General features: G+C 25.7%; 1 protein-coding gene across 1 annotated transcript; it reads left to right on the top strand.

Moving 5' to 3' along the window:
- Nucleotides 1-701: 701 nt before the first annotated feature.
- Nucleotides 702-26,074, top strand: LOC100213966 (adenylate kinase 2, mitochondrial). Its single transcript, XM_065796326.1, has 7 exons — nt 702-1,008; nt 1,135-1,180; nt 1,312-1,388; nt 10,705-10,818; nt 11,263-11,357; nt 24,894-24,966; nt 25,801-26,074. Exons 1-7 carry the CDS (start codon nt 892-894, stop codon nt 26,008-26,010), a joined length of 732 nt encoding a protein of 243 aa, XP_065652398.1. The 5' UTR covers nt 702-891; the 3' UTR covers nt 26,011-26,074.
- Nucleotides 26,075-26,696: the final 622 nt, after the last annotated feature.

The following is a 26,696-nucleotide window of genomic DNA, read 5'->3' as shown; positions in this document are numbered from 1 at the left end:
TAAATCTGACGCGTTGCCCTTAAAACTCCCGGATATTTTAATAGAAAAAACTAAATTGCAACGGACACTCTGTGTTAAATTGTTAGGCGTTTTAATCGATGAGCAAATAAGTTGGAAAGAGCATATTAATCTAATAGAAAATAAAATTTCAAAAAGTATTGGAATTATGTATAAAGCTAGATATATGTTGAATAAAAACTGTTTAAAATCTATTTACTTTTCATTTATTCATAGCTATATTAGTTATTGTAGCATTGCATGGGCAAGAACTTATTCGTCAAGACTAACGTATATCTTAAAAAAACAAAAACAAGCAAGCTGCCTTATATTAAATGCTAATAATACACCAGTATTATTAGCATTTAATATAAGGGATTGTATACCAAATTGATAAAGTATTGTAAACAAAATTGATGATGCATTTTTGACGGTTTTTACTTGTAGCATTGTCGTCACATTTTATCGTAAATGATTCTAAAAATCTCACAAAGTTATCATTTGAATAAAATTTTAATTTTAGTTCAAATTAAGATATATTATCAAATTTATTATAAAATATACTATAAAATTTTTATGGTTTTTTTAATTTTATTTTTATTATATTATTATGTGAGTTAATAATAGTTAAAACTGATTTCATTCCGTCTAGTTTGGAATAATTCCAAGCGTCAGTTATCGACGCTGTCAGGGCTTTTCAAGTCGTTAAACGTTATAATACAATTATTTACTTTACATAGACACCTTAAAGCACTGCGCGTCAGTTTCAATATGAAAGTCTTGTTGAGAAAGTAGCTTTGCAACGAGGTCTTTCAATTCAACTCTTTTTTTGTTGTCCTCCTAACGGTTAATGTATTAAAATATTTTAAAATCTTTTTTATCGGCTATTTTTAAATGTCTCCTTTAACAAATCAAACAACATCTCACGATGAAAAAGATTTAAAATCAAAAAATCCAACTGGTATAAATGGTATTCTCTTGGGACCACCTGGATCTGGCAAAGGAACGCAGGTAACGTTTTTGTTGTAAAAATATATTTATATTTATAAATTTTGTTATATTTTGTTATAACGAGCTTTTATCCCTTTTTGAGTTATATTTTTAAGTGTTTTTGTCTGTCTGTTTTTGTTTTATTAGGCTCAAAAACTAGTTGAACGTTATTGTGTGTGTCATTTGGCTACAGGTAAAAATTTATTTTTATATCAATAATAAATTTTCATTTTTTTGGAAAAAATAAATTTTGCACCCGTTATATATTAAAAATGATTAAATACTTTTTTATAATTGCAGCATTTCTATTTATAATATTTTTAGGAGACATGCTGCGTGCAGTTGTAGCCTCTGGTTCAGAACTTGGGCAAAAAGTTAAAGGAGTTATGGATTCAGGTCAGGTGAGTAAACATTTTGACTTTAAAAATAATTTTGTTGTTGCATTATAGTTATCATATAAAACTGTTGCATTTGTGGGTATTGGAAGTTGGAAAAATTATTAGGAAGGGTGGCTCATTTAACCTAATATATATATATATATATATACATATATATATATATATATATATATATATATATATATATATATATATATATATATATATATATATATATATATATACATATATATATATATACATATATATATATATATATATACATATATATATATATATATATATATATATATATATATATATATATATATATATATATATATATATATATATATGTATATATATATGTATATATATATATATGTATATATATATATATATATATATATATATATATATATATATATATATATATGTATATATATATATATATATGTATATATATATATATGTATATATATATATATATATATATATATATATATATATATATATATATATATATATATATATATATATATATATATATATATATATATATATATATGTATATATATATATATATATATGTGTATATATATATATATATATATATGTATATATATATATATGTATATATATATATGTATATATATATATATATATATATATATATATATATATATATATATATATATATATATATATGTATATATATATATATATATGTATCTATATATATATATATATATATATATATATATATATATATATATCTATATATGCCTGGCAAAAGGTGGGTACAATGCATGACTTTTACACATGTTCAAAGGTTTTAATGGCACCAAAATTTGATCAAATATGTACTCTTTTTTTTATATATATTAATTTATCTCTCCAAGGCCAAGAAGGTCAATAAAGTCGAGGATGCTACTTTAGTTGAGGTTATAACCCTCTCTTAACTCCATAACTCCGAAACATGAGCCCCAGCGAACAAGGCCACTGCAAGGAGAAACAAGTTAAGTGTGGTACTACCAGGGATGTGATGTAGGTCAAAGTATGAGGCGAGTGCTCTACCACTACACCACTACTGCATTTTTTCTGGAGAATATGACAATAACATGATTAAATTGTAAACTCTTCAAGAAAATAAGAGGAAAAAATAAATATAATTTAAGAAAAATTTATTTTTTAATAAGCGATATAATTTTAATAAATGGTATTTGGAAAAATAATCTTCGCTTTCACAACAAAATTGCTAATAAAATAATAGACTTTTAATAAATAAAGTGGTGTGGTGGAATAGTGTCGCAAAATTTTGACTGTCACAAATTTGATTGTCAAAAATATAAAACGGGTAATAGTGTTGCAAATTGTCACATTATTGATTGTCGAATAACAGAGGGTTTGGGGTTTGTTAGCAATTCTTTCTTTCATTATTTGTATTTTTCTTCTTTTTTTTCTGTAAAAGCTGTATGCTATAAAGATAAACAAAACTAGTAAGCAATTGCTGAAATTAACTAATTGCAATACAATTAGAATACATTTTTGAATCTCAAAACAGCAATTTTGATCATTTCGGGCAGTTGTTGATCATTGAATGCTCCTTATTTTGTACCCTGATATATATCTGATATATATATCTGATATATATATCTGATATATATATATATATATATATATATATATATATATATATATATATATATATATATATATATATTTCAAACAGTATTAAAATGCCCTAAATTGCATTAGTTATTGGGTAATGAACATGAACTTTGTGTATTCAAATATTTATTAAAATAAAAGTATTTGAATGTCAGCAAATTCTACAATCCCGTTGGTCTCAGACAAATAAGCAGTTGATAAACTTGTTATTGAATGGAGCATTGCAAAGACATAAAAAAATTTTGAACTACAAAAAAAGAAATATGTATATGGACAAAATTGATAAGTTTTTTGGCTTGAGTAAATGTAAGTGTAGAATCTTATGCTGTAATGAAAGTGGATGTGATGGTTATCTTTTTCAAACCCATGTGACTTGTAAGTGGTCAAAAGTAGCAAAGATACCTTTCCAAGAACTATTTTTCTTATCAGCTCAAAGAAATAAAAGCTCGTAACAAAAGTACTTTACAAATAGGATGAGTTAATGTATCAAAGACATATCGGTTGGCAAGATAATTGGATAGAAAAAAATTGGATTTTAAAATACCTGGCAAATAGTGAGGAAATAGGTAAATAGTGAAGATATAGGTAAATACTAAAATATCGCAAATATATTTGTTAATTTTTGTTGAATGTTTGAATTAAAAAATATAGAATAATTGTTATATTAAAATTAATTAACATAATTTGAACGCTTATTTTCTCTTTTAGTAGTAGAATGTCAAATAACACCAAAAAATTGCTTAGATATTACCAGGGTTTCTAAGCAACTATTAGGTATGGGTATCTAATAGAGCTGCAACCATAGCTACTGCTGCTTCTGCAAAGGATGCAAATTTTTTAAAAAAATACTGATATATTCATTGTTCACAACAAAATAAAACGAAGACTAAGATTATGAAATAAATCTGAGGTGAAACTGGAAAAATGGCAATGAATGATAACATTTAATGTGTTTTCTTTGATAAACAAAAAGACTTAACTAAGTACATGAGAGAAGAATTTGTTGAGTCCACACCATGCCATTGGTGTGGACTCAACAAATTTAAATGCTGGTTGGAAAGGAGGTGTTATCCACTACCTTGAACATAAATTGGATAAAAAACATAATTTGTGCTCTTTATACAAATGAACTACCTCTCCAACATCTTATGATTCAGCTTGATAGAAAACTATATCGAAAAATAACTTTTCTGGTTCTATTAGAAAACTTGTAGGTAAGGTTACTTAACTTCAAAGATAGTATAATAAAAATTGAATTTCCTAATGCAATGATAGATCTTGATTCTGAAGTTGTAAAATCGCTTTCAGATTATCAAAAGTATCTTTATAAAATTACCCTTTGCAGTTAATGCTGGAGTTTTTTCGTACAATTTTAAAGGAAAAGAAATTGGGCTTCATATGTATGCAAAATGGTTGAGTATTGCAAATAAAATATGTTAACTTTGATGCTCAGAAATTGTACTTTCAGTTGAAGGAATATCAGGGCTTGAGTTAAGTGTATTACGATCGCTAATTGTGATTGCCTTTCACACTTTCACGCGCGATTAGTTTTTTTTTTTTTTAATTATTTTAGCAATTTGCATTTTTTGTTTATTTGTTTGTTTTTTATTTTCTAATTTAGCATTTTTTTGGCCACTCTTAAAATTACAGAATTAAGTTTTTTATTAGGGGCTATAAAGTATGTCACGCTAAGTTTATTTTTAAAATAGAACTATGATCATTTACTCTCTTGCGTGGAGATTTTCATTCAACATAAAGCTATTTATTTACACTTTTGAATTTAAGTTACTTTATATCTTTGCATAGAAGCCAATAATATCCTACTTCTATTTTAAAGTTAAATATAGTTTGATTTACTTAATAGATATTACTTGACTATTAACTTTACTTAATATACTCTAAGACTCTCAAAAGTTAACCATACAGATGTTATATCTTATATGTCGTAAACTTGTAAATATTTAACTAAAAATTATTTTAACAAGAAATCTCGAATAGAATATGAAAATGCACTTTTATTTTTTTTACATTTTTATTTTTTTTAAAGCGATATAAATATGCTAGTTGTTTTTAGGAATTTTTTATTTAAAAAGAAATCTATTTGAACAAAAGAATTTTAGTCTTCTAAAATTCTTTTATTTAAATAATTTTTAAATTTAAATTTAATCGCTGACCATAAACTATAAATTTGATTGCAGCTGCATCCCTAATACCCAGTGGCATAGCAAGGATCAATCCTTAAAGTCAAACAGATATAGATCTATAGTAACAATATCAGATTTAAAAGCTAGTGCAAGTGAGCAAAAAAGTTTTATTTAAATCATAAAATATTGTTTGTAAAGGCGTCATTATTTTTTGCCTCTTAAAAATAGTTTTGAAAGCAGAAACATTCTATTCCAAACAGTAGTTATTATTGCAAACATTGAAATAAATAAATTATAAAATAAATTATAAAAAATTTAAATTAAAGAAATAATTGTTCTACTCCTGTATAAAAAAATGTTATTAATGTTATAAAACAACAATAAAACAACTTCATGAATTTGTTTATATTAACACAGGCTTATATATTGATAAAGCAACTTCACAGTATTGTTTGTTACAATAAAAAAATTTATACTCTTTAAAAATAAAATGTGTTTTCTCAGTTCATAATTATTATTTTAAAAAAATAATAATTATGAACAAATGTACAAAAAGATACAATTTTATGCTAATGCAACTGCAAAGCAGCAGCAAGGATTGGCAGTGTGGCAACAAAATTTTTTGAATTAATTCAAGCCCTGCATAAAATCTTCAACTTCTGGTGGAGTTCTTTGTCATCAAAGACTTAGAATTAAAGACATTGTAATGCTCCTGTTTTAATTAATCTCATAGAATGCTCATAGTGAAAATATTATTCAAGTGTTGTTATGCAGTTTAGAGAAAACAGAAAGACAGTTAGCAGTTAAAACAATTTTAAAATTAAGATTGGGTTCAGAATACGGAAACACTAATGTAAGAAGTAGAAAACATAATAAAATGCTGATTCACTTTTTGATCTAAAGATTCCAAAATGGTGTTCTTTAGATTTACTATTAGGGGTAGTAAAAAGGTTTTGAAAATTATAAAATATAAAAAAAAAAAAACTTCTTTAAATATTAAAAAAAACCTGAAGCAAAAAAGATTATAACATCTAAAGCTCTTGCTGATTTCAAATAAAAGAATTTGAATAATTTGGAAACTACACCGAGTACAAAATGTTTCAATTTTTCATTTATTTTTTTTATTTGTTAAAAAAAAAATTTCTAGATTTAAAAACTAAAGTGTGAAAAATATTAGAATATATATATTAGAACAGTGTATTACAACAAATATATATATATTATATATATATATATATATATATATATATATATATATATATATATATATATATATATATATATATATATATATATATATATATATATTAGAACAGTGATGATCTAAATCCACTTGTGTGTTTAGTGTATGTTTGTGTCTATATTTGTGTATGTATATGTATGTGTGTGTATATATATATATACACACACACAAATACATGCATCAGGTTGTTACAGGAACCGTGTGCAAATGCACGCCTTGTTTGTCCACACATAAAATAATTTAAAATAATTTTTTTTAGACAACTTGAAAATGGCTGTTTACCTGTTTCTACAGTTTAGCTGTTTCAAAAATGCGCTGAAGGAACTAAGCTGAATAAAACTTAAGAGAAAAATAAAAATAAAATAGTTAAAAAACTAAAAAAATAAGAATAATTTAAAAGCTTTATAAAAATTTTAAAATGGTCAAAATGTCAAAGTTATGCATTCTAAACATAGTTATAAATGCTAAGGTTCAATTTTTTTTTCTTTACTACTCAACATAGTTAAGGCAAATTAGTAAAACTTAAATTAAAATTAAAAAAAAACTCTATAACTTAGGTTTTACATGATATGAAATAAATGTAAACTTATTTCATATCATTTCATGAACTTCTTTAGGGCTTTGCTCAGTTTGCTTCAAATTGTTTTATGGTTTTGGTTGGTTTGCTTTAAATTGTTTTAAATAAAATTTAAAAACGTCTTTAACTTGGCTAGAACTTTTACAAAGTGATTAAGTTAATAAATTTCCTAAAACATGTTTTTTTCACTCAAATTTATAAGGTTTTCCTTTTAATAAGTAAAAGTAAACAAAAAATTATATGCTGATAACAATAGCTCTTTTTCTTCTATTTCTTTGAGGAATATTCTATTGTGTCTAAATATGTTTGCTATTGCTAAAATAATTCCAGCATTAAGCAAAGTCTTCACTTAAAAATACCATTCAATAGCTTGAGTTTTTAACGGTCTGTTAAAGTTAGGAATCAATAGTTAAATTATATAACAAAATCTTGATAAGCATATTACAGTAAGATTTTTGGTGTTTTTCCTTTAAACGTTTTAATCGTTTATCTTGCATACCAGATATATAATGAAAATATCTTGATAGTTTAAACTAATAGCCCACTGACAGTAAACGACCGGGGCTAGATTTGATAACACATAACTGCGACCGGGGCGAGGTTTATGACCAGGGCTGCATAAATATTGAAAGATCCTATAAAAATGTTTTTATCAATATTTATGCAGCCCTGGTCATAAACCTGGCCCCGGTCGCGGCTATGTGTTATCAAACCTAGCCCCGGTCCTTTACTACCCACTGACTGCAATTTCTTGAAAAGCACCTTATCTGCTATGAGTGCGAATTCTTTGTAAAAAAAAAAAACAACCATTTATTAAACAAAGGATAGAATGATTTTTAAAAATGAATTGAGAATTTATTTATTTAATAAATATGTTATTAACTTGCATATATTTTGTTGGAAAAAATACATATTTACATAAATAAAAAAATAATGTAAAAAATACTCTTTGGTAATTTGAATAAAATTTGTTTATTATAAAAAATCGTTACAAGAAATTTGTTATGTCTTAAAAGTGTTAAATAAGTTATATTATTTGGTAATTTAAATAAAATTTTTGATAAAACAATAAACATTGATCAAAAGTTATTTGTTACTTTATTTAAAAATGTTTGGTGTAATATAAAATCGTTAAAAAAAATTAATGTTTTGAAGTTATTTATTCCATATTTAAGTTATGTAAACTATAAATGTTTAAAATAATTCCTTTTTTAGATTTTAAGTTTTAATTTAGTTAAGTTTTATTTTTATTAGGGGTGTACCGAATTTGAAATTTTGAATTCCAGCTGGAACTGGATTTTCTGGAATTATTAATAAAATTCCAGCCAGAATTTCGGCTGGAATGAGATTACATGTCATTATACCTTCAACATTCACCTGTCTTCCCACACCATTTGAAGCAAAGCATCCCAACCCATAAGTGAGCCATCTCCATGCTTAACAGTTTTTTTAAGATTTCTATAAGAGTGCATCACAAGGTCTGCGCCAAACTTTTGTTGTTTTTTAAAGCCAAATATTTGAAATTTACTCTCATCAGACCATAACACTGAGTTCCAAAATGCCTCACCTTTGTTAATATGCAGTTTTGCAAATGCTAAACATTTTTTTTTTTGTTCATACCACTAATGAGGAGTTTATTTTTCTGATGACGGTTTATTAAGCCACTTGAATTAAGTCTTCTCTGTACAGTTTGCCTGGAAACATTTAATTTAAGATTTTTAACAAACAGTCTTGTGGTTGTTGAATTTTTTTTTGTTGTTGTTGCTATCCGTGCAATTCAGATATCAGTTCTTGTTAAAGTCTTGGGAAGAGGGGGGGGGGGGCGACCAAGTCTTTTCTAATTTTCAACAGAACCAGTTGTTTCATATTTTATACACATCTTTCTAACACCACTTACTGATATTTGATATTTTTTAGCACATTGCTTGTAGGTTAGGCCCTTTTTTCGATCACAAATGATCCAAGATCTGATCTGAAAATTATTCATTTGTCAATGAATAATTTTGATGATAAATCATTATTATTATTAGTTTTACTTTTTCTAAAAATGAATTCCAAAAAATCTACTTTAAAATGCTTATTGTTAATAACTTTAACAAAATGTTTTTAATATTAATCCTTTTTAATAAATAGTTATTGACAAAATATTACATTTCCTAATAAAAACGTAGATGTTTCTTACTTTTGTCACATTTGTTTTAGACAGAAAAACTGTAAGATAGCAAATTTCATTTAATAGAGTTACTTTTGCAATGAGTTAAAAAGAGTTATAAATATTTTTTTTTCTCTTTGGAATCAAATTTAAAAAATATATATATAAAAATATATAAATTTTTGCCGTTATGTAGATCCTGATGTAAATAATTTTGTTTTTAATGTTCAAAATAAAAACAAAATTATAACAATGTTACTTAATTTTGTCTGTGACTGTGTGTCTGTGACTGTGTGTGTGTGTGTGTGTGTGTGTGTGTGTGTGTGTGTGTGTGTGTGTGTGTGTGTGTATACAGCCCTCGAAATTAGGGTCAGCAAATTATTGCCAACCTCATTTTTCATATATATATATATATATATATCTATATATATATATATATATATATATATATATATATATATATATATATATATATATATACACATATATATATATACACACACACACACACATATATATATATATATATATATATATATATATATATATATATATATATATATATATATATATATATATATTATAAGCATTAAAACATCATATACAGTACCATACTATTTCTTTCTTTTTTTTTAATTAAAAAAAATTTCTTTACTTAAAAAAAAGAAATAAATAGTATGATACTGAATGTGTTTTAAAGCTTATAATATTATTACACATACTATTAAAGATGTCACTTAAATTTTATTTGAGTGCATAATATTTATATTTAAAATTATTTCTTTTATTTGTAATTTTTCATTTAGGTTAAAATTGAAACATTTACTGTATTAGGTATCCTATCCTTTTCTTATTATTTAATATAATTAACATTTAAAATGAGACTATTCTCAGAGGAAAGCATTTTTGATGAAAAAAGAGCTAGTTTGTTGACCAAAACTGGATAGCAACTCTTTTTGCACCACGAATTCCTAAACTTCTAGAAATCCTTACATAATTGATTACTGCAAATAAAATTAAATTGTGTTTGTAAGGAATTTTGTATTTTTTTGTAGGTGTACCTATAGTTCTTCATTGCCCTGTAGGACAATAAGTTTTTGATTTAATTTACACAGTTTGTGTCTCATGTCTTAAAATAAATGTAAAAAATAAATTTCGGCATTCCGGCCTAAAATATGGTAAATTTGATCAGAACTGGAATGACCTAAAAGTTACAATCTGGCACATCCCTAGTTTTTATTGTTTTAGAGTTTAACTTGTTTATTTATTTTGTTTTTATTTTCACTTTAGTTAATAGTTATTTTAATTTTTTTAATGTTAAATTTAACTTAAATTGTGTGTGTGTGTGTGAATTTTGAAACGTTTTAATGCTTCAAAACATGGAAACTGCCATGGTCAAGTTTTCTTTAGAGTATATTTTGTGCGTGGACAGACAAGGCATGCGACCACATGCGCTTTGTAAAAGCCTGATATATACGTATATATATATATATATATATATATATATATATATATATATATATATATATATATATTATTTGCCTTTTTTTAAGTTGGTGACAGACGATTTAGTGGTTGAGCTAATTGATAACAATCTTACCAAGCCTGAATGCAAAAATGGATTTTTATTAGATGGTTTTCCAAGAACAATACCTCAAGCGGAAAAAGTAAAGCAATATTTATTTGTGTTACTATTGTTAAGATTTTTAAACTTATTTTTTTATTATAAAGTTTTCAGATAATTTAACTTGTTTCAAAAGTGATAAAGTAAATAAATAGTTGTTGTTCATAACTTTACGCCTACAAGTAGTTTTATGGTTGCTAAAGTGTGTTTTAAAATAGAAAATGATAAATCATTGAAGGCAACTTTGAGTAATTATTTGTTTTATAGTTTTAAGCGAAAAAAATTATTTTAGATTTATTATTTGAAGAACGAAATTCAATTGTAACAAAAAAGTAAAGAATAAATTTAAATTTTAGTAAAACAAAGACGCAAAGTAAAAAAAGTAAAACAAATAAAATGTCAGTAAATTATTTATATAAAAATAAGCTGAAAACAAAATAATGATATTTCTAGGACTGATTTCACTATAAAACTTGCTTGTTTGTAGCTGGAACAATTGTTAGAAAAAAGAAAGACACCATTAGATCATGTAGTTGAGTTCCATATTGATGATGAACTGCTTGTTAAAAGAATTACTGGAAGGTTTGTTTTGCTATTGTAATAAATTATTATAATTCAAAAAGTGAAAGACTAACATTAAATTTATACATTAAGTTTATATAAAATGTAGATTGATGTATGGTATATAGTTAAAGGGATCCCAAACCTCCGAGACATGTTGTGTTCATATTAAAGAGAATGATAAAAAAAAAATGTTTATGCTTAAGTTTTTTGATTAAAACAAAAGTATAAATACATACCTAGAAAAACTTTTTTATTTTAAACAAAGCTCGCCTTCTCCATTTTGTTCCATTCAGCATAATATACATCACAATCTACAGGCTTGATAATTTATTCAAACAAAAATAATTAATGGTGTCATGTACTGAAATTCTTAGGAATAAAACGCGCTTGAATAAATTATCAAGTCTGTAGATTGCAAAGTATATTATGCTAACTTTTTGGCCTTTAACAAAATGGAGAGGGCAAGCTTTGACTAAAATTTAAAAAGGTTAGTTTTTCTTGGTATGCATTTATTCTTTTGTTTTAATCAAAAAAAATTTACCCCAAACATTTTTTTTTTATCATTCTCTATAATATGAATCCAATATGTCTCGGAGGTTTGAGATATCTTTAAAAGCGTTGTTGTAATTATTTATTAATGATAGCTATGAATCATTCTTTATCAAATCATAGGGCACATTTTGCCCTATGTTTTTGATTTTGTTATTATTCAGATATGTTAAAGTTTGAGTATTCTAACTCCTTACAGTTGTGAGACTGTAAGGAGTTGAATAGTCAGAATTTCCTAATCTTTGCTACATCTTCCATACTATAACTGCAAATGTCCACTTTAGAGCGCCAGGTACAACACACAAAGGCCACCTTTGGTATCTCTCTGTACATCTTGTTTGTCTTTTCTTTTTTGACATGCAAGTTAATCCTGATGTCAAGAAGACAATGGATAATCTGAACTGGCTAACAATGGTATGCAATCTGAAGCAACCCAACAGTGCCAAGTTTGATACTTGTTATATGATAATATTACAGAAGATACTGCTGAGTTGTTTAATCTCCTCCAAGGAAAAGCTAAAACAGCATGAGTATGGATCCATTAGTGGAACACTAATAAGGTTTTCCTAGATTTGAAAGAAAGTGTTAGATAAGGTTGTCAATGACTGTGTAGAATGAGGCATAGCATTGGTTACTAGATAAAACAACTGCTTAACCAAAAATGAGGAAAAAAACAGTTCTTTGTTTTGTGGATCTTCAAGGAAAGAAGTTTCAGCAAACTTCTAAAACTATAATGATGGTGTGAAGATGACTTTTTTAAACAAATTTAAGTATAACAAATGCTTCAAAAAAGTGGTATCTGAAGAATACTGAAGAATGGCTCAACAAATCTTTTTTTTTGAACAAACATTGGCATTCGTCTCAATATTTATTGGCAAACGACTACAGTTTTTTTTGTTTGTAATAAGTGGTTATTTTTTGGCTCGCATTCGTGATTTTAGACACTTATTTTTATTTGCTAGTTCAGTTAAATAAAAAAGGCAAAATAATCGTTTTATTTTATTTCTAAATAAAGTAATTAAAATAAAAACAGAAAAGTAATAGTTTAAAATTCTAAATAAAAACAGAAAAGTTTTATTACTATTTTATCTCTTTTTTATTAAGATTTAAAATGTAGCATTTTTTAATTATTTTTTATTTAAATGTTATTAAAAAAGTAAAAAATAAAAAAAATTGTTATATTTTAAATCTAAATAAAATAGTAATAAAATAAATAGTTAAAATAAAATGACAAGTTTAAATTATAAATTTTAACAAAATAAGTAGAATAAAGTAATAAAAATAAACAAAATAAATAAAATAAATCAGCAAAAATAATTTATTATGTAACATAGTATAAAAGTTACTCATAAAATAAAATTACTTATGACAGTTTTTGCGTGTGTATAATATATATATATATATATATATATATATATATATATATATATATATATATATATATATATATATATATATATATATATATATATATATATATATATATATGCAGTGAGCTCATACTTGTATTTATATATATACATATTATATCACCAACAACCACGTCTAAACTTCAACCAATGGATGAGGGAGTTATACACTCTTTGAAAGTTTATTAATGATCTTTGGCATTACAAAGAATGGTTGAAGCTATTGATAAAAGAAAAGATGTTCCTGGTTTTAGATGCAATGAAAATGCTTGAAAAAATTTCACATGGCAAAAAGTGAAACCCTCAACTGTTGTTTTTTACTTTGCAAAAGCAGGAATTTCGAAAAACCAACCTGCCCATTTGAATGAAGACAACAACCCTTTTATAGACCTTCAAAGTCAGATAATTTTTACCTTCCAGGTACAACAGCTGATGATGTCATTTCTACAAGTGAAAACCTAATGAGCGTAAAACTTTTAGTAACAGATGAACAATTGATAGAAGAAGTAAAAATTTCATCGAATAAACATAATGCTGATCACGAGGAAAGAGGGTGATAATGCAATCAATCCAGTTAGCCCAAAAGTTATGCCTTTCAGTCTTAATGGTGTAGATTTTTAACAAAAGCTCAATGCTGTCTTAATTAAATTCAATAAAGTCAGTATGACATATTTTTCATTTTATAATGTGTTGTTTTTACCTTTGGGACCTCAACTTTTGATAACTGGAACTGTTTTTACTTATCGGCAAAAGTTCATGTTATAGGATGTCCCGAAAACTCAAACATTCACTAACTTGAACTATTTCTTCAGCCTTTTGGAGGTTTGAGATATCAGATGTTCACTGTGTGTGTTTGTGTATGTGTGTATGTATATATATATATATATATATATATATATATATATATATATATATATATATATATATATATATATATATATATATATATGTATATATATATATATATATATATATATATATATATATATATATATATATACACAACAAGTTAGTAAAAACACTTATCTAATTTTTGATTACTTCAACACTGTGTTTCACCATCAGTAGGTTCATCAGGAAGAATGTCTAAACATAAAAAAATTTTCAAAATATAGAAAAATTATTTCACAGGAAGTTGGGAATTGTTATAATTAATTATGTAATAACTGTAGTGTTTTGCAACCAGGAAGTTGCATCAACTACATTAGATAATTAAAAAATCATGAAAAGAATTCTTTAGAATTAAGACAAATTTGGACTGGTCGTTTGTTTTTATAATTTTTTAAAAGGAACTTATTATTATGTCTGCATTTAGAAATTAATTCTGATTTTTTATTCAGTAATTTTTCTTGATCTAAATGAGTAATAATTTCAAATTTTTCTTGTAAACATAGTATACATTTTTCGGAAATGTTATTATAGGCAGGCGCAGTTTTTAAGATAGACCAGTTTAATTTAAAATTAATATTTTTTTCTTTTAGTTGCCAAATATATTTAGACAGCATAGTCTCTTTTGAGTATTTTTTATGTTTAAAAGATTGTTTGTGATTGGCATAACGTTTTTTCCATTTGCCCTCGGTTAAGCCAATATAATGTTTATCAGGGTTGTTTTGCAAGGAAACAATGCATTTGTAAATAGTATTTTTTGATAAGCATTTGCCATTCATAGGGCAGTCAAGTTTTTGCTTGCAGTTACAATTTTCAGTATTTTTTTCTTTGAGAAATTCATTTTTATTAATCAATGCAAAATTATGGCCTTTTATAATTCTTTCAATATTTTTTGTACAGCTATAGCTTACTTTTTACTTACCTAAAACAAAAAACGCCCCACCATTTATTCCTAACCTAGAAAACTTTGAAAACGATTTATTACACTTGATTAAAACAATAAAATTTCGAAATAATAACAATGATTTCCAAAAGGAACTCAAGTTAGACATTAATAATATAAAATCAAACCCTAATATTTTAGTTTTTGCTGATAAAACAAACAACATATACCAATTTGCCCCAGATAATCACCATAAATTATTGCGCAATAATATTTCTAATAACTACGCAAAAGCTCCGAAAAACTTAGAAACTTCAATTAATTTAGAAGGCCAAAACATTGCTAAAACAATTAATTTAGATGCTAGAATTGAATCATTCGCACCAGCGCAAGCGTTTATCACACTAAAAGATCATAAACCAAATTTTGAAAATAAACTCCCTTGTAGGCTACTAGTACCTTCAAAAAGTGAACTAGGGCACGTTAGTAAAATTAAATTAGACATTAAATAATATTATTCGGAAAAAATTAAATTTGCAACAATGGAAAAACACCACTGATGTTATAAATTGGTTTTCTAAAATTAGTAATAAAAATGAATGTACGTTTATATAATTTGATATTAATGATTTTTACCCCTCAATTACAGCAGAAATTTAAGATAAAACAATGAATTTGGAAAAACCCATGCTGAAATTACAGACGACACTATTCGTCTAATTAAACATTGCAGAAAAACTTTACTCTGTTTTAATAACGAGACGTGGAAAAAAAAAACTGCACGAATGCTTTGATGTAACAATATAAAGTTACGACGGAGCAAAAATTCGCGAATTTGTAGGCTTACATATTTAAAATTCCCTAGCTAAAATAGTTCATTTTAATCAGGCTTGTACCGAGATGATTGCTTAATAATAATGCAAAAAAAATCAGGGCCTCAACTTGACAAAGTCAGAAAAAATATCATAGAAATTTTCAAAAACATTGGCTTCCAAATTTGAATAAACATTAACTTAAAAATTGTGAATTTGCTTGATGTCACATTTAACCTCTCAAAAAATTCTTATAGGCTTTATAAAAAACCTAATGATGAATTATCCTATATTAATATAAATTTGAATCATCCCCCTCAAATCTTAAAACAAATTCCCATTTCAATTAACAATAGACTTAATCAAAACTCCGCTATTGAAAATATTTTTAACTCTTCCAAATGTGTGTATGAAGATGCTCTTAAAAAAAGCGGATTTAAAAATTTCGAGCTAAAATTTGAAACAAAGATTGCAAAAAAGAGAAATAGAAATAGAAATATAATTTGGTTTAACTCTCCGTACAACAAAAATGTTTCAACAAACATTGGAAAAGCGTTTTTAAAATTAGTTGATAAACATTTCCCTCCCTCTAATAAATTGCACAACGTTTTTAACAGAATTACTATATATATATATATATATATATATATATATATATATATATATATATATATATATATATATATATATATATATATATATATATATATATATATATATAGAACCCTTAGATGTTGTCCGAAAGTTTTTTCGATATTTTGTTGACAAAAAGTAAAAATTAAAATGCAAGACCGGAATTTTTTTTTTTTAATGATAGACTGCCTGCCCCAACCAAACCCTCAGTCGATGTAGCAGCACTTTCTTGCGGGTCAGGCTATTTGTCAGTCGATGTAGCAGCACTCCCTTGCGAGTCAGGCTATTTGTCAGTCGATGTAGCAGCATTCCCTTGCGAGTCAGGCTATTTGTCAGTCGATGTAGCAGCACTCCCTTGCGAGTCAGGCTATAAGATAGTCGATGTAGCAACACTCCGCGCATGATTTACAGTAAAAAAAATAAAAATAAAAACATTTTATTAAAAAAAATAAAAATAAAAACATTTTATTAAAAAAAATAAAAATAAAAACATTGTTTATATTGTTAAAAACATTCAAAATGTTATAAAAACATTCAGAATGTTTTTAAAAACATTCTGGTCAATTAAATTTGCGTTTTTGTGGCTTTTTTAAAAAACGATTAATTTGTAATTAAATTAATGGTTTTTACTTTCGTCCAACACGGAAATGTTGGACGAAAGTCAAAAGTAATTAAAAGTGACGTATGTGTTGGCGTAAGAATCACTTTTTTCCTTCCGCTTTTCCTAAAGCCAACAAACTATAGAACTATATATATATATATATATATATATATATATATATATATATATATATATATATATATATATATATATATATATATATATATATATATATATATATATATATATATATATATATATATATATATGTAAATTATGTTAGTGTATTTTACAAATAGAGTGCTCAATATTACTAAAGAACAGAGCAATAATAAATTAGAAGAGTTCTTCCTGATGATCCAACAATGTTGAAACTTCAAGTTGAAGAAAAAGTTAGATAAGTGTTTTTTACTAATATATATATATATATATATATATATATATATATATATATATATATATATATATATATATATATATATATATAAATGTTGCAATAATTAGTCATAAATTAGCTAAATTGAAAATTTATATATCTCAAGAATTGTAGATAGCCATTAACCCAATTTTTGTTTCAAATAAAAATTTAAAAAAATTATTTTATTAAAATTTTTTTAATTCTATTGCAAAAATTAGTTTAATAAGGTCATATGTCACTAAAAGGGATGGCACTTTTACTTATTTTGATGTAAAAATGCAAATTACTTTTAAACGTAAATTACTTTACATAACTCATATAAAAATATTTAATTTACTTACATTTAAAAGTAATTCTTTTTTTTTTTTTAGATAAATTATATAACGCATCAAACTTAATTACTTAAGTTAAGTTTCTTTTAATGAGTAAGTGTTACTTGAAAAAGTAATTTACTTTTACTAGTAAAAGTTATTTGCATTTTTACTTTTACTTGTAAATGTAACTTACTTTTAATGGTAAGTTGTGTATAGTAAACTACTTTGAAAAGTAATTTTGGTTATAATTATGTAAAAAATTTACATCAAAATGTAATTTACTTTTTAAATGTAAAAAAAGTTATTTATGAAGTAAACTTACGTAAATATAATATTTAAAAAACATAACACTTTACAAAGTAAAATAAAACCACATCATAACAACAAATTACTTTTATTTGTAAAAGTAACTAATTAGCAAAAACAGCTTACATGAAAGTAATTTGAAAAAAATTGTTATTTACAATTACAAATAAAAGTAATTTTTTTCTTCGAAATTTTATACTTTACTTTGTAAGTAAAATTTAAGTTATTATTTACTTTCTCAAAAAACAGTCATTTCATGGTGATTTAACAGTCATTTCATGTTGATGTTGATTTCATGTTGATTTAAATTTTGAGATAGGTAGCGTATTTAAATCCATTGCCTGTTTGAGGGCACTTCTAGGTAAAACTTCAGGTAACACTTTGATGTGCTGGGGCATTGGAAAAGGATTTTTTTTTATTTTTATATTATAAAGAGTAGTTCTATTATAATTAGGGGCAAATATAGTCAACATGGGAGTATACCAGTAGTGTAGAGACGGGCTCCATGCTGCATGAGTGCTAATAGAGGCTGCTAAATAATCTTGATTTTTTATTTCTTTTTTTGTTGAGCAGAAATAGGTTAGTGACCATAATACTTTGCCAGAGGGGAGGGGGGAAGAGGACATAATTTCTAAGCTATGGGTAATTCATGCATGTGTAAACCTTGACTAAGTCGCTGTTCGTTAGAGCGTGCTTTTTCTCCAGTTTTTTTCTTTGTATTTGCCTTTTCAATCAATTTTTTTTTTTTGGTAATATGATGCAATATAACATTTATGTTATCCACAAGGACATCGACTGCTAAAACATTTTCAAAAAATTATAAGTCATTTAAACTATCTGATATAATTTATACGAGTAAAGGAGTGTTTATCAGGTATAATACTTTATTGCGTTTTATCATATATAATCTATTTGAAAAGAAATGGTAAAGAAAGCTGTTCAATCTTCTACTATAGGTTGTGGGCACCCTAATAACCTCCTTTTTGTTGCATTGGTGCCCAACCCGCACAAGGATGATTAGAAAAATAAAATCTTATTCAATTAAAATAGTGATTTAGAATAAACTTGTAATTTTTTTTCAAATGTTAGTTTGACTTCACAAGATGTTTGTTGGCTATCAGTTGTTCCAAGACTGGTTGTAAAAGACCATCTTCCGATTGGTTTTTTACAACCTTCCAGACTAGCTAGAGCTCTGAAAATTCCATAAAAATTTAATAAAAGTACATGTTAAAATTGTTTTCACAGCCAACTTCAGAATCTCTTCTCTTTTTTTTTGATTTTACTTTATCTTTCAGACTTTACTTTGATTTTACTTTATCTTGACGGCATTTGTGTAGTCCCGATGAACATGCATGTTAAATTTGTTCCCTGTGAAAGGGGGGTCGTACCCTTATATTTTTTCTTTAATATTTTGTTTTTCTTTAAAGTTGGGGTTTATAACTCTTTAGAAAGAAAGTTTTTATGTAAAAAAGCTTTGAAAAGGCATTTTTTTGATTTATTTGTTTTAGTATTAATTTTTTTGTCGGGAGGAAATAGGTTAGTGGCCCTGATAAAAGTTTACCGTGAAGGAGTTGGGCATATTTTTAGCTATGCTGCTGCTTTTTGCTTCTCTTATTCAGCGTGGTCGTTGTCAGGGCCGTCCCGAACAGGTCTCTCATGGGAGGGGGTGGATCTTATGTGTTTTTTGCCAACTAGAGACACACACACACAAAAAAAGAGTCATTGATGTTTGATTTTTGCCAACTATACTTCAAAACTTGCCAACTGAAATGCTATATGTACAAATGTGCTAACTCAAATACATATATAATAGCTTGGGGGGGGGGGGGGGATACCCTTCACCCACCATTCAGAACAGCATGGTCAGCCCTGGTCGTAACAACCACTCTAACAGAAATGAAAATTAATTGTTTTTTTGTTTATTTATTAATAGCTAACAATTATTCCTTTATTATTCTTTCTTCTAATAATTATTCTAGTCAGTCATTTCCAGAAATAACTTTCATTTTGGTTAAATTGGTTTTTAACAATAAACACGCTGAATAAGAGAAGCCAAAATACAAAACTTAGGATAAAATTGTAAAATGCAGAGCCATTTCCAAAGCATGGACAATAAACCAGACAGTCTTTTAAAAAAAAAACTTTTAAATAACTGATGTAAATAACATCAAGAATAATTAAAAATAAATAAATAAAGTTAAAAAAGTAAAAGTAAATGACTTAAAAAAAATTTATAACTTTTCATAACCACAACAACCGCTTATTTTAATTTATTAAGTTTAGCGAATATATGATGATTGTTCAAAAAAGCACACTTTCAAATTTAAAATTATATGGTCGATTGCGAAGAAAAGTGCCTTAATGTTATTTTATAATACAGATGAAAGAACATTAAGTTCTTTTTTTTTCAGTAAATTTTTGTTACTTTTTTTACTTTAAATTTTCAAAAATTTAAAGTAAAAAAACAAAAGTGCAAATCACAATATTTAAACAACCATATTACAATCACATATTTAAAATCAGGCCCGTAGCAAGCTTTTTGTTTTTGTTTGAGAATTTAACTTAATGTAACGACATGAGCAAACTCCAAACATTTATATATTCATGTTTATGTAAAGCTTTTCAAAAGTATTGCAATAATTGGAGTCTGTTAACAATATAACCCAAAAATGTTTACCTGCCTTTCATGCCATTAGCATGAGAGTGACAAGTTTATAACATTTATATATAAAAATTTTTAACATTTTAAACTAAATTTAAGTTCATTAACAAGTCTCTAATATCATTCAATAATCTCTTAGTGTTCAAAAACTATGACCGTATAAATTTTGAGCAACCTCTCCAATTATTTAGGGGATTTAAAATATTACTTTTAATTAAGTTATAAGTTCGTCTGACAATCAAATTCTATTCCTCATTCAAAAGTTTGGTTTAACTCTTTTTTAGTGAATAAGTAATCGAATGACACGGATTTAAAATTTGTCAAAGAATAACAAAGAAAACTAAGTTTTTATAAGTGACTTTAGTCTACAAGATCATTTGTATTTTTCAAGCAATATTATAATATTGTTCAAATTATTCTTATTTTTATTGTTAGTTTGATAATTATCAAATTAATTTTTGTTCAAATTTAATTTCGTCATTGATTTTTTTTTTTTTTTTATTACATAAAGACATTCTTTAATGTGGTGGTTGATTTTTAATTTTTATAATTTTTATTTTTCTAAATTTGCCGTTACAAATTATTACTTTTCTTTTGTAAAATATATGAATGGCGGGGGCAAGAAGAAGATAAAAATCGTTTTATTGCCAAGCCCCTAAATATTCGTACATAATAAAGTCATTAAGAACTTGTCATTAAAAATTGATGATCAGGTGTTTTTCTAAAGATTGAGTATGATAAGTTTTCTTTAGTTGACAATATAGTTCTGTATTTTATGGGAATATATCTAAAAAATTATTATGTAGCTGAAATACCAAAGTCTCCTGTTTTAGTATGTTGTATTTAGAAAAAAATCTTTTTTTAAAATAACATACTAAAACAGAAGAAATGTTGCATAATTGGCAGAAATGTTTAAAAAAAATATTATCCATGAAAATATAAATTAAACAAAATACAAGTTTTAATTTTAAATTGATTTAAATACAAGTATTGCGTGGTATTATACCACGTCAAAAGCAACGTAAAAAGGTTTCATAATTTGAAAATGTGTGCGATTCCTATTTTTACCAAACAGAATAGAATTACTTAATCAACATTTTTAACTAATAGTATTATTAATAGTTATGTACAAATGAGGTCTTTTAATGTGTTATTAAAAAACATATTAAACTCATTTAAAGACTTTATGGTAACCAATAATATAATGATGCCTACTTGCGTTAAATTTGAGGTGTTATTAATATAATTATGAAAAACCAATGATTTTGGTTAATAATATACTAAAACATTTTTAAGTGCTAAATTTAAGTATGTTCTTGTTTATATCACATTAGAATGTTTAGGAAAATGTTGAAACAACCCCCTTATTCGGTTTTGGTGTAAACTTTATATAACCATAACCTTTCAATTTTGAATTTTAAAACCTGTTGACTTAAATTTAGTGTAAGAAAATAAAAAATAAAAGTTGCTAATTTGTTGCCCTTACATTTGGGGTAGGGATGGTAAATGTTTTAGGGTATTTTTTTTCCAGGCTCCAATCATCACACGTTTTATTTCTTAATCTACGAATAAATGATTGCTTTGCTACAGCTTAAGTTATATGTATATTACACTGTGGCGTAGCAAAATATTTTTGGTCAGTAACATACGTGGCCAAAGTGGCCAATTTCTATTTCTCTGGAACAATAACTTTTCTAAAAAAAAACTCTAAATATATCTTAGGACTTCTAAATCTTGCGGCTCTAGGTTCAATTGCTTGAGGGACTGTAAGTTTTGCTTATGCTGGCCTTGCGGTAGCTAGACCACTGATACTACACACAGATAAAGATATTTACGTGAAAAGTTCTAAATTTTTTTTTATGCCCATATAAAAGTCACCAAAGTCTGCCAAACTAGTGAAAAATTAATATCAAAAGTTTTATAGAAATAGTTGACTCAAATTGGAAATCACTTCAAGACTTTGATATTAAAAGCAATGGTCTTAATAATTTCTAACTTTATTGGGGTGAATGACGTTTATCAAGATGTTTGGAATGTTTTTAAAATAATTTTTATACCTAAAATACACATAAAACCATTTTCCATTTAGTATGGCTTTAACATTAATAAACAACATCTTGTGAAAAATCTAAAAGAGAAATCTCTTATTGCATTACGTCCTATTGAAGATCATTTTGTTTTCCTTTAAACCCCCTGATACTATTAAAATCAATAATGAACTGCTGCAGCATGTAAAAGATTGAAAATGAACTGCTGCAACATGTAAAAAGATTGATAGTGTACTGCTGCAATATGTAAGCAGTTGATTCACAAAGAGAAAAAAAAGAGTTAAACAGTATAAATTTGAAATAAAAAAAACTTAGAAGATAAGCAAAAAGCAGTTACAGGAAAGTGCAGAATCTTGCAAAGTAAATGATGTCTTTAATTAGCCATAAATGCAAAAAAGCAATGTAGTTTTGCTCTTTTGAAAGAGTCTTACGAGAAAAAAAGCAAAGACTGTCAAACTAAAAAAAAGGAGATTATTGGATGCTTGTATTATAGAACATTTGAAGTCGCCCCCATAGAGGAGAAGTTTTGTAAATGAGTAGTTTTTGAACAATAATTTTTTAATTCATATTTATCTAGTTATGTAGCTGACCCTTTGGCATTTTTTTTTTATTATTTTAGGCTATCATTAAACAAATTAAGTCCTGGACACCCTAAAGTTTATAACTTTTTTTTTGTAAAGGTGAATTTTCACTTTTTTCCTTTTCTACAAGGATGGGGGGGGGGGAATTAATCACGTGAGCATGTATAGTTTTGCTTCAAAAAAAATTAATTTTAAATTATACATATTCACATCATTATTTTTTCCTTCCTTTATCCATTTCCATAGAAAAAGGATAAGTGGAAACTCACCTTATGTCCTAAAGTAGTTCAGGAAACAATGAGGCAAATGTCCTGGAAAATCACCAAAATTGTCCTAGAAAATCCTGGAAAGTTTTGGATTTTAAATTTTATCATTGGATGGGAACCCTGAATGAGTATACTATTATTAATAAAAAAAAGTATTTAGACAATTTTTTAGAGCTAAAATGCTTGCAGCATGATATCAATTTAAATATAAATAAATACCATAGAACTGAATTTTAGTTATTTTAATTAGTAGGTAAAAATTATCCAATCCAGTGACAGTTTTATTTAAAATTATCCAATCCAGTGACAATTTTATTTAAAATTATCCAATCCAGTGACAATTTTATAAAGTAATAACAGAGTGGAAACAAAATTTCACGACAGCAAACTTTTGACAACAACAAGATAAGGTTTAAATGTCTCCATATATATTTAAATACAGTGTAGTGGCATGTCTAAACCACCAAATGCTTATTTATCGTTTATTAGCCTTGAAAAAATGCAAAAAGAACAATAATAATGGTCTATAAGAATATTGTTCTAAGTGCATGATATCTACAGAGTGGACATTTTTGTATATGTACACAAAATTTTAAATTTTAATTGTGAATAAAATGCTAGTTTAAATGAACCATAAACATTATTAAATGCAGTGTCGTTGTTTATGTTAACTGTACAATGATTGTATTTTAATGGTCTTAGTACAAACTATTTGATAATGGTCTTAGTACAAATTTTCAGTAACAGAGTTGAAAAAATGACTCATGAAAATATTTATACATTATATAATAACCCTTACATTATTTTTTATTTACATGTTGTATATATATGTTGTATATTTTTTATTTACATGTTTATATATATGTTGTATATTTTTTATTTACATGTTGTATATATATGTTGTATATTTTTATTTACATGTTGTGTATATAAGTTGTATATTTTTTATTTACATGTTGTATAATAACCCTTTTATTGTTGTGTATATAACTCATTATCATATCAATCATAAACTTATAACAGCTTTTCTTTTAAGAATTTTGTTTGTTATAACTTTCATTATTAAATTATTTCACTTTTAAATTATTAAGTTATAGTTATTCGGACTTTTTATTTGGTTTCATTTATTTTAAAATTCATTTCTTTACTTGTATCATGAACTTTTTTATTTTTTACTGATTTAGATTATTTCATCTTGAAAGTGGTCGTTCTTACCATGAAGTTTTTAACCCACCAAAACAATCAATGAAAGATGATGTAAGAAAATAATATTTTCTCATGAATTCATTTAAGGTCCAAAAAGTGACTCTATGGCCCTATTTTTTTATAACTAACCAATTTTCTAAAATTTAGTGTATATTTATTAAATTAATTTTTTTTTGTCCGAATAGTTTGACTTTTTTTTTTTAAAGACGTTTAAAAATTTTATGTATTTATCTCACCATTGAATGTTGCTACTTTTAAAGTTGTATTTGCAAATTTTATGTTTTATAATACTAAAACCTTGTGAAATAATTCGAACAAGAAGCAATTCAAAACAGTCAATGATTAATTTGTGTTAACGCGTTTAAGTAAAGGTTAAATTTCAAGAAGGAAAGAAAATTTTTTTAGAGAAGTGGCTATCTTTATATGTATATCTTTAAATGTTTATAATAGTCAGAAGTGGAGTCAGCAAAATAAATAATTATTTTAAATAATCTTGTATTAAAGATACATATTATGGATGGTTAAGCGCCAAACCAGCCTATACAACAAAGTTGAAAAAATTAATTTATATAAAAAAATAAAAATTTATATTAAAAAATGATTTATGTAGTGTTTCTTTGCAAACACCAAAATATTATGATTAAAAATTTTAAGTGCACTGAACTGCAATTATTTTTAATTTTTTCGGTTTAGTGGCTTTTATTAAAGACTTTTAAACTTTGCGTCAAACTATCTCATTTCAACATATTCGTTGTATAGGCTGGTTTGGCGCTAAGTCATCCATATAGTACTAGTTTCTATATTTGAGAAACTGAAAGATGTTTATTGCTTAATTTTAATTATTTTTGATTAAATTTTATGGCTATGCTTTAATTGTTTTTATAGGTTACAGGCGAGCCATTAGTACGTCGTTCGGACGACAACGAAGAAACTTTGCGAAAACGATTAGCAGCTTATCATAGTGCAACATCGCCATTAGTTGCTTTTTATCAAAAAAGAAAATTACACACTCGAGTGAATGCTGATCAGCCGTTGGCGTCTGTTTTTGCAAACGTTATAGCAATATTTGACGATGCATTAGCTAAAAGGAAGTAATTTATAAGAAATTTTCTAAGAATTTGTATGAAATAAATTACTAGAAATATGATATTTTTGATAACGTTCGATGTTTTAAATAGCAGGAGCGGATTGGTCCCTTGGTTATCATTTAAGCGTAATATGGGCGTTCATGTCTAAACGCTAAATCATATTATTGTCACTCAATACTTTTTTTCGTTCGGTTATAGTTTGTTGTTGTTTTGACAAATAAATAATTTTTATATCTACGTAAAATAAATCTAGTAGAAAAAGCGGCAAAAACGCTGTAAAAGGTATGTTGTTGTCTTTTAAAAAAGGTACACCAGTGCTTACTTCTTAGACATCTTTGCAATCATATAGCCACAAATCATTTAGATCGATTTAACATTTCAAATGAATTTACTTTTATTCGGGGATTATCTTTTTCTGGATATTTCCAGAATTCCGGATATTTTTTTTAACTTTTAGTTTTTCCGGATATTCAAAACATTTTACATACATACAAGTTAAGGTATATATTTTTGTAATATATTTGTTTTTAAAGCTTTTTCACTTATCACTCGTACAAAAATTATAAAAAGTTTTGAAAAATATTTGAAACAACTCAATTTAAGAGGAAAATATATTCCGGATTTTTTACCCAAACAATTTTCCAGATTTTTAAAATATGACATGGATGATCTATGTTTATTACAGATTACTGA

The sequence above is a fragment of the Hydra vulgaris genome, chromosome 04 (assembly GCF_038396675.1).
Source record: "Hydra vulgaris chromosome 04, alternate assembly HydraT2T_AEP".
NCBI lineage: Eukaryota > Metazoa > Cnidaria > Hydrozoa > Anthoathecata > Hydridae > Hydra > Hydra vulgaris.
The sequence above is the reverse complement of the archived record's forward strand: the minus strand, read 5'-3'. Positions and strand labels throughout refer to the sequence as shown.

Bases quoted from the DNA above. Each gene is read 5' to 3' on its own strand.
- LOC100213966 (XM_065796326.1), top strand. From the start codon at position 892: ATGTCTCCTTTAACAAATCAAACAACATCTCACGATGAAAAAGATTTA. The intron at 1,009-1,134 runs GTAACGTTTTTG...TTGTTTTATTAG, and splicing joins GATCTGGCAAAGGAACGCAG to GCTCAAAAACTAGTTGAACG. The intron at 1,181-1,311 runs GTAAAAATTTAT...TAATATTTTTAG, and splicing joins TGTGTGTCATTTGGCTACAG to GAGACATGCTGCGTGCAGTT.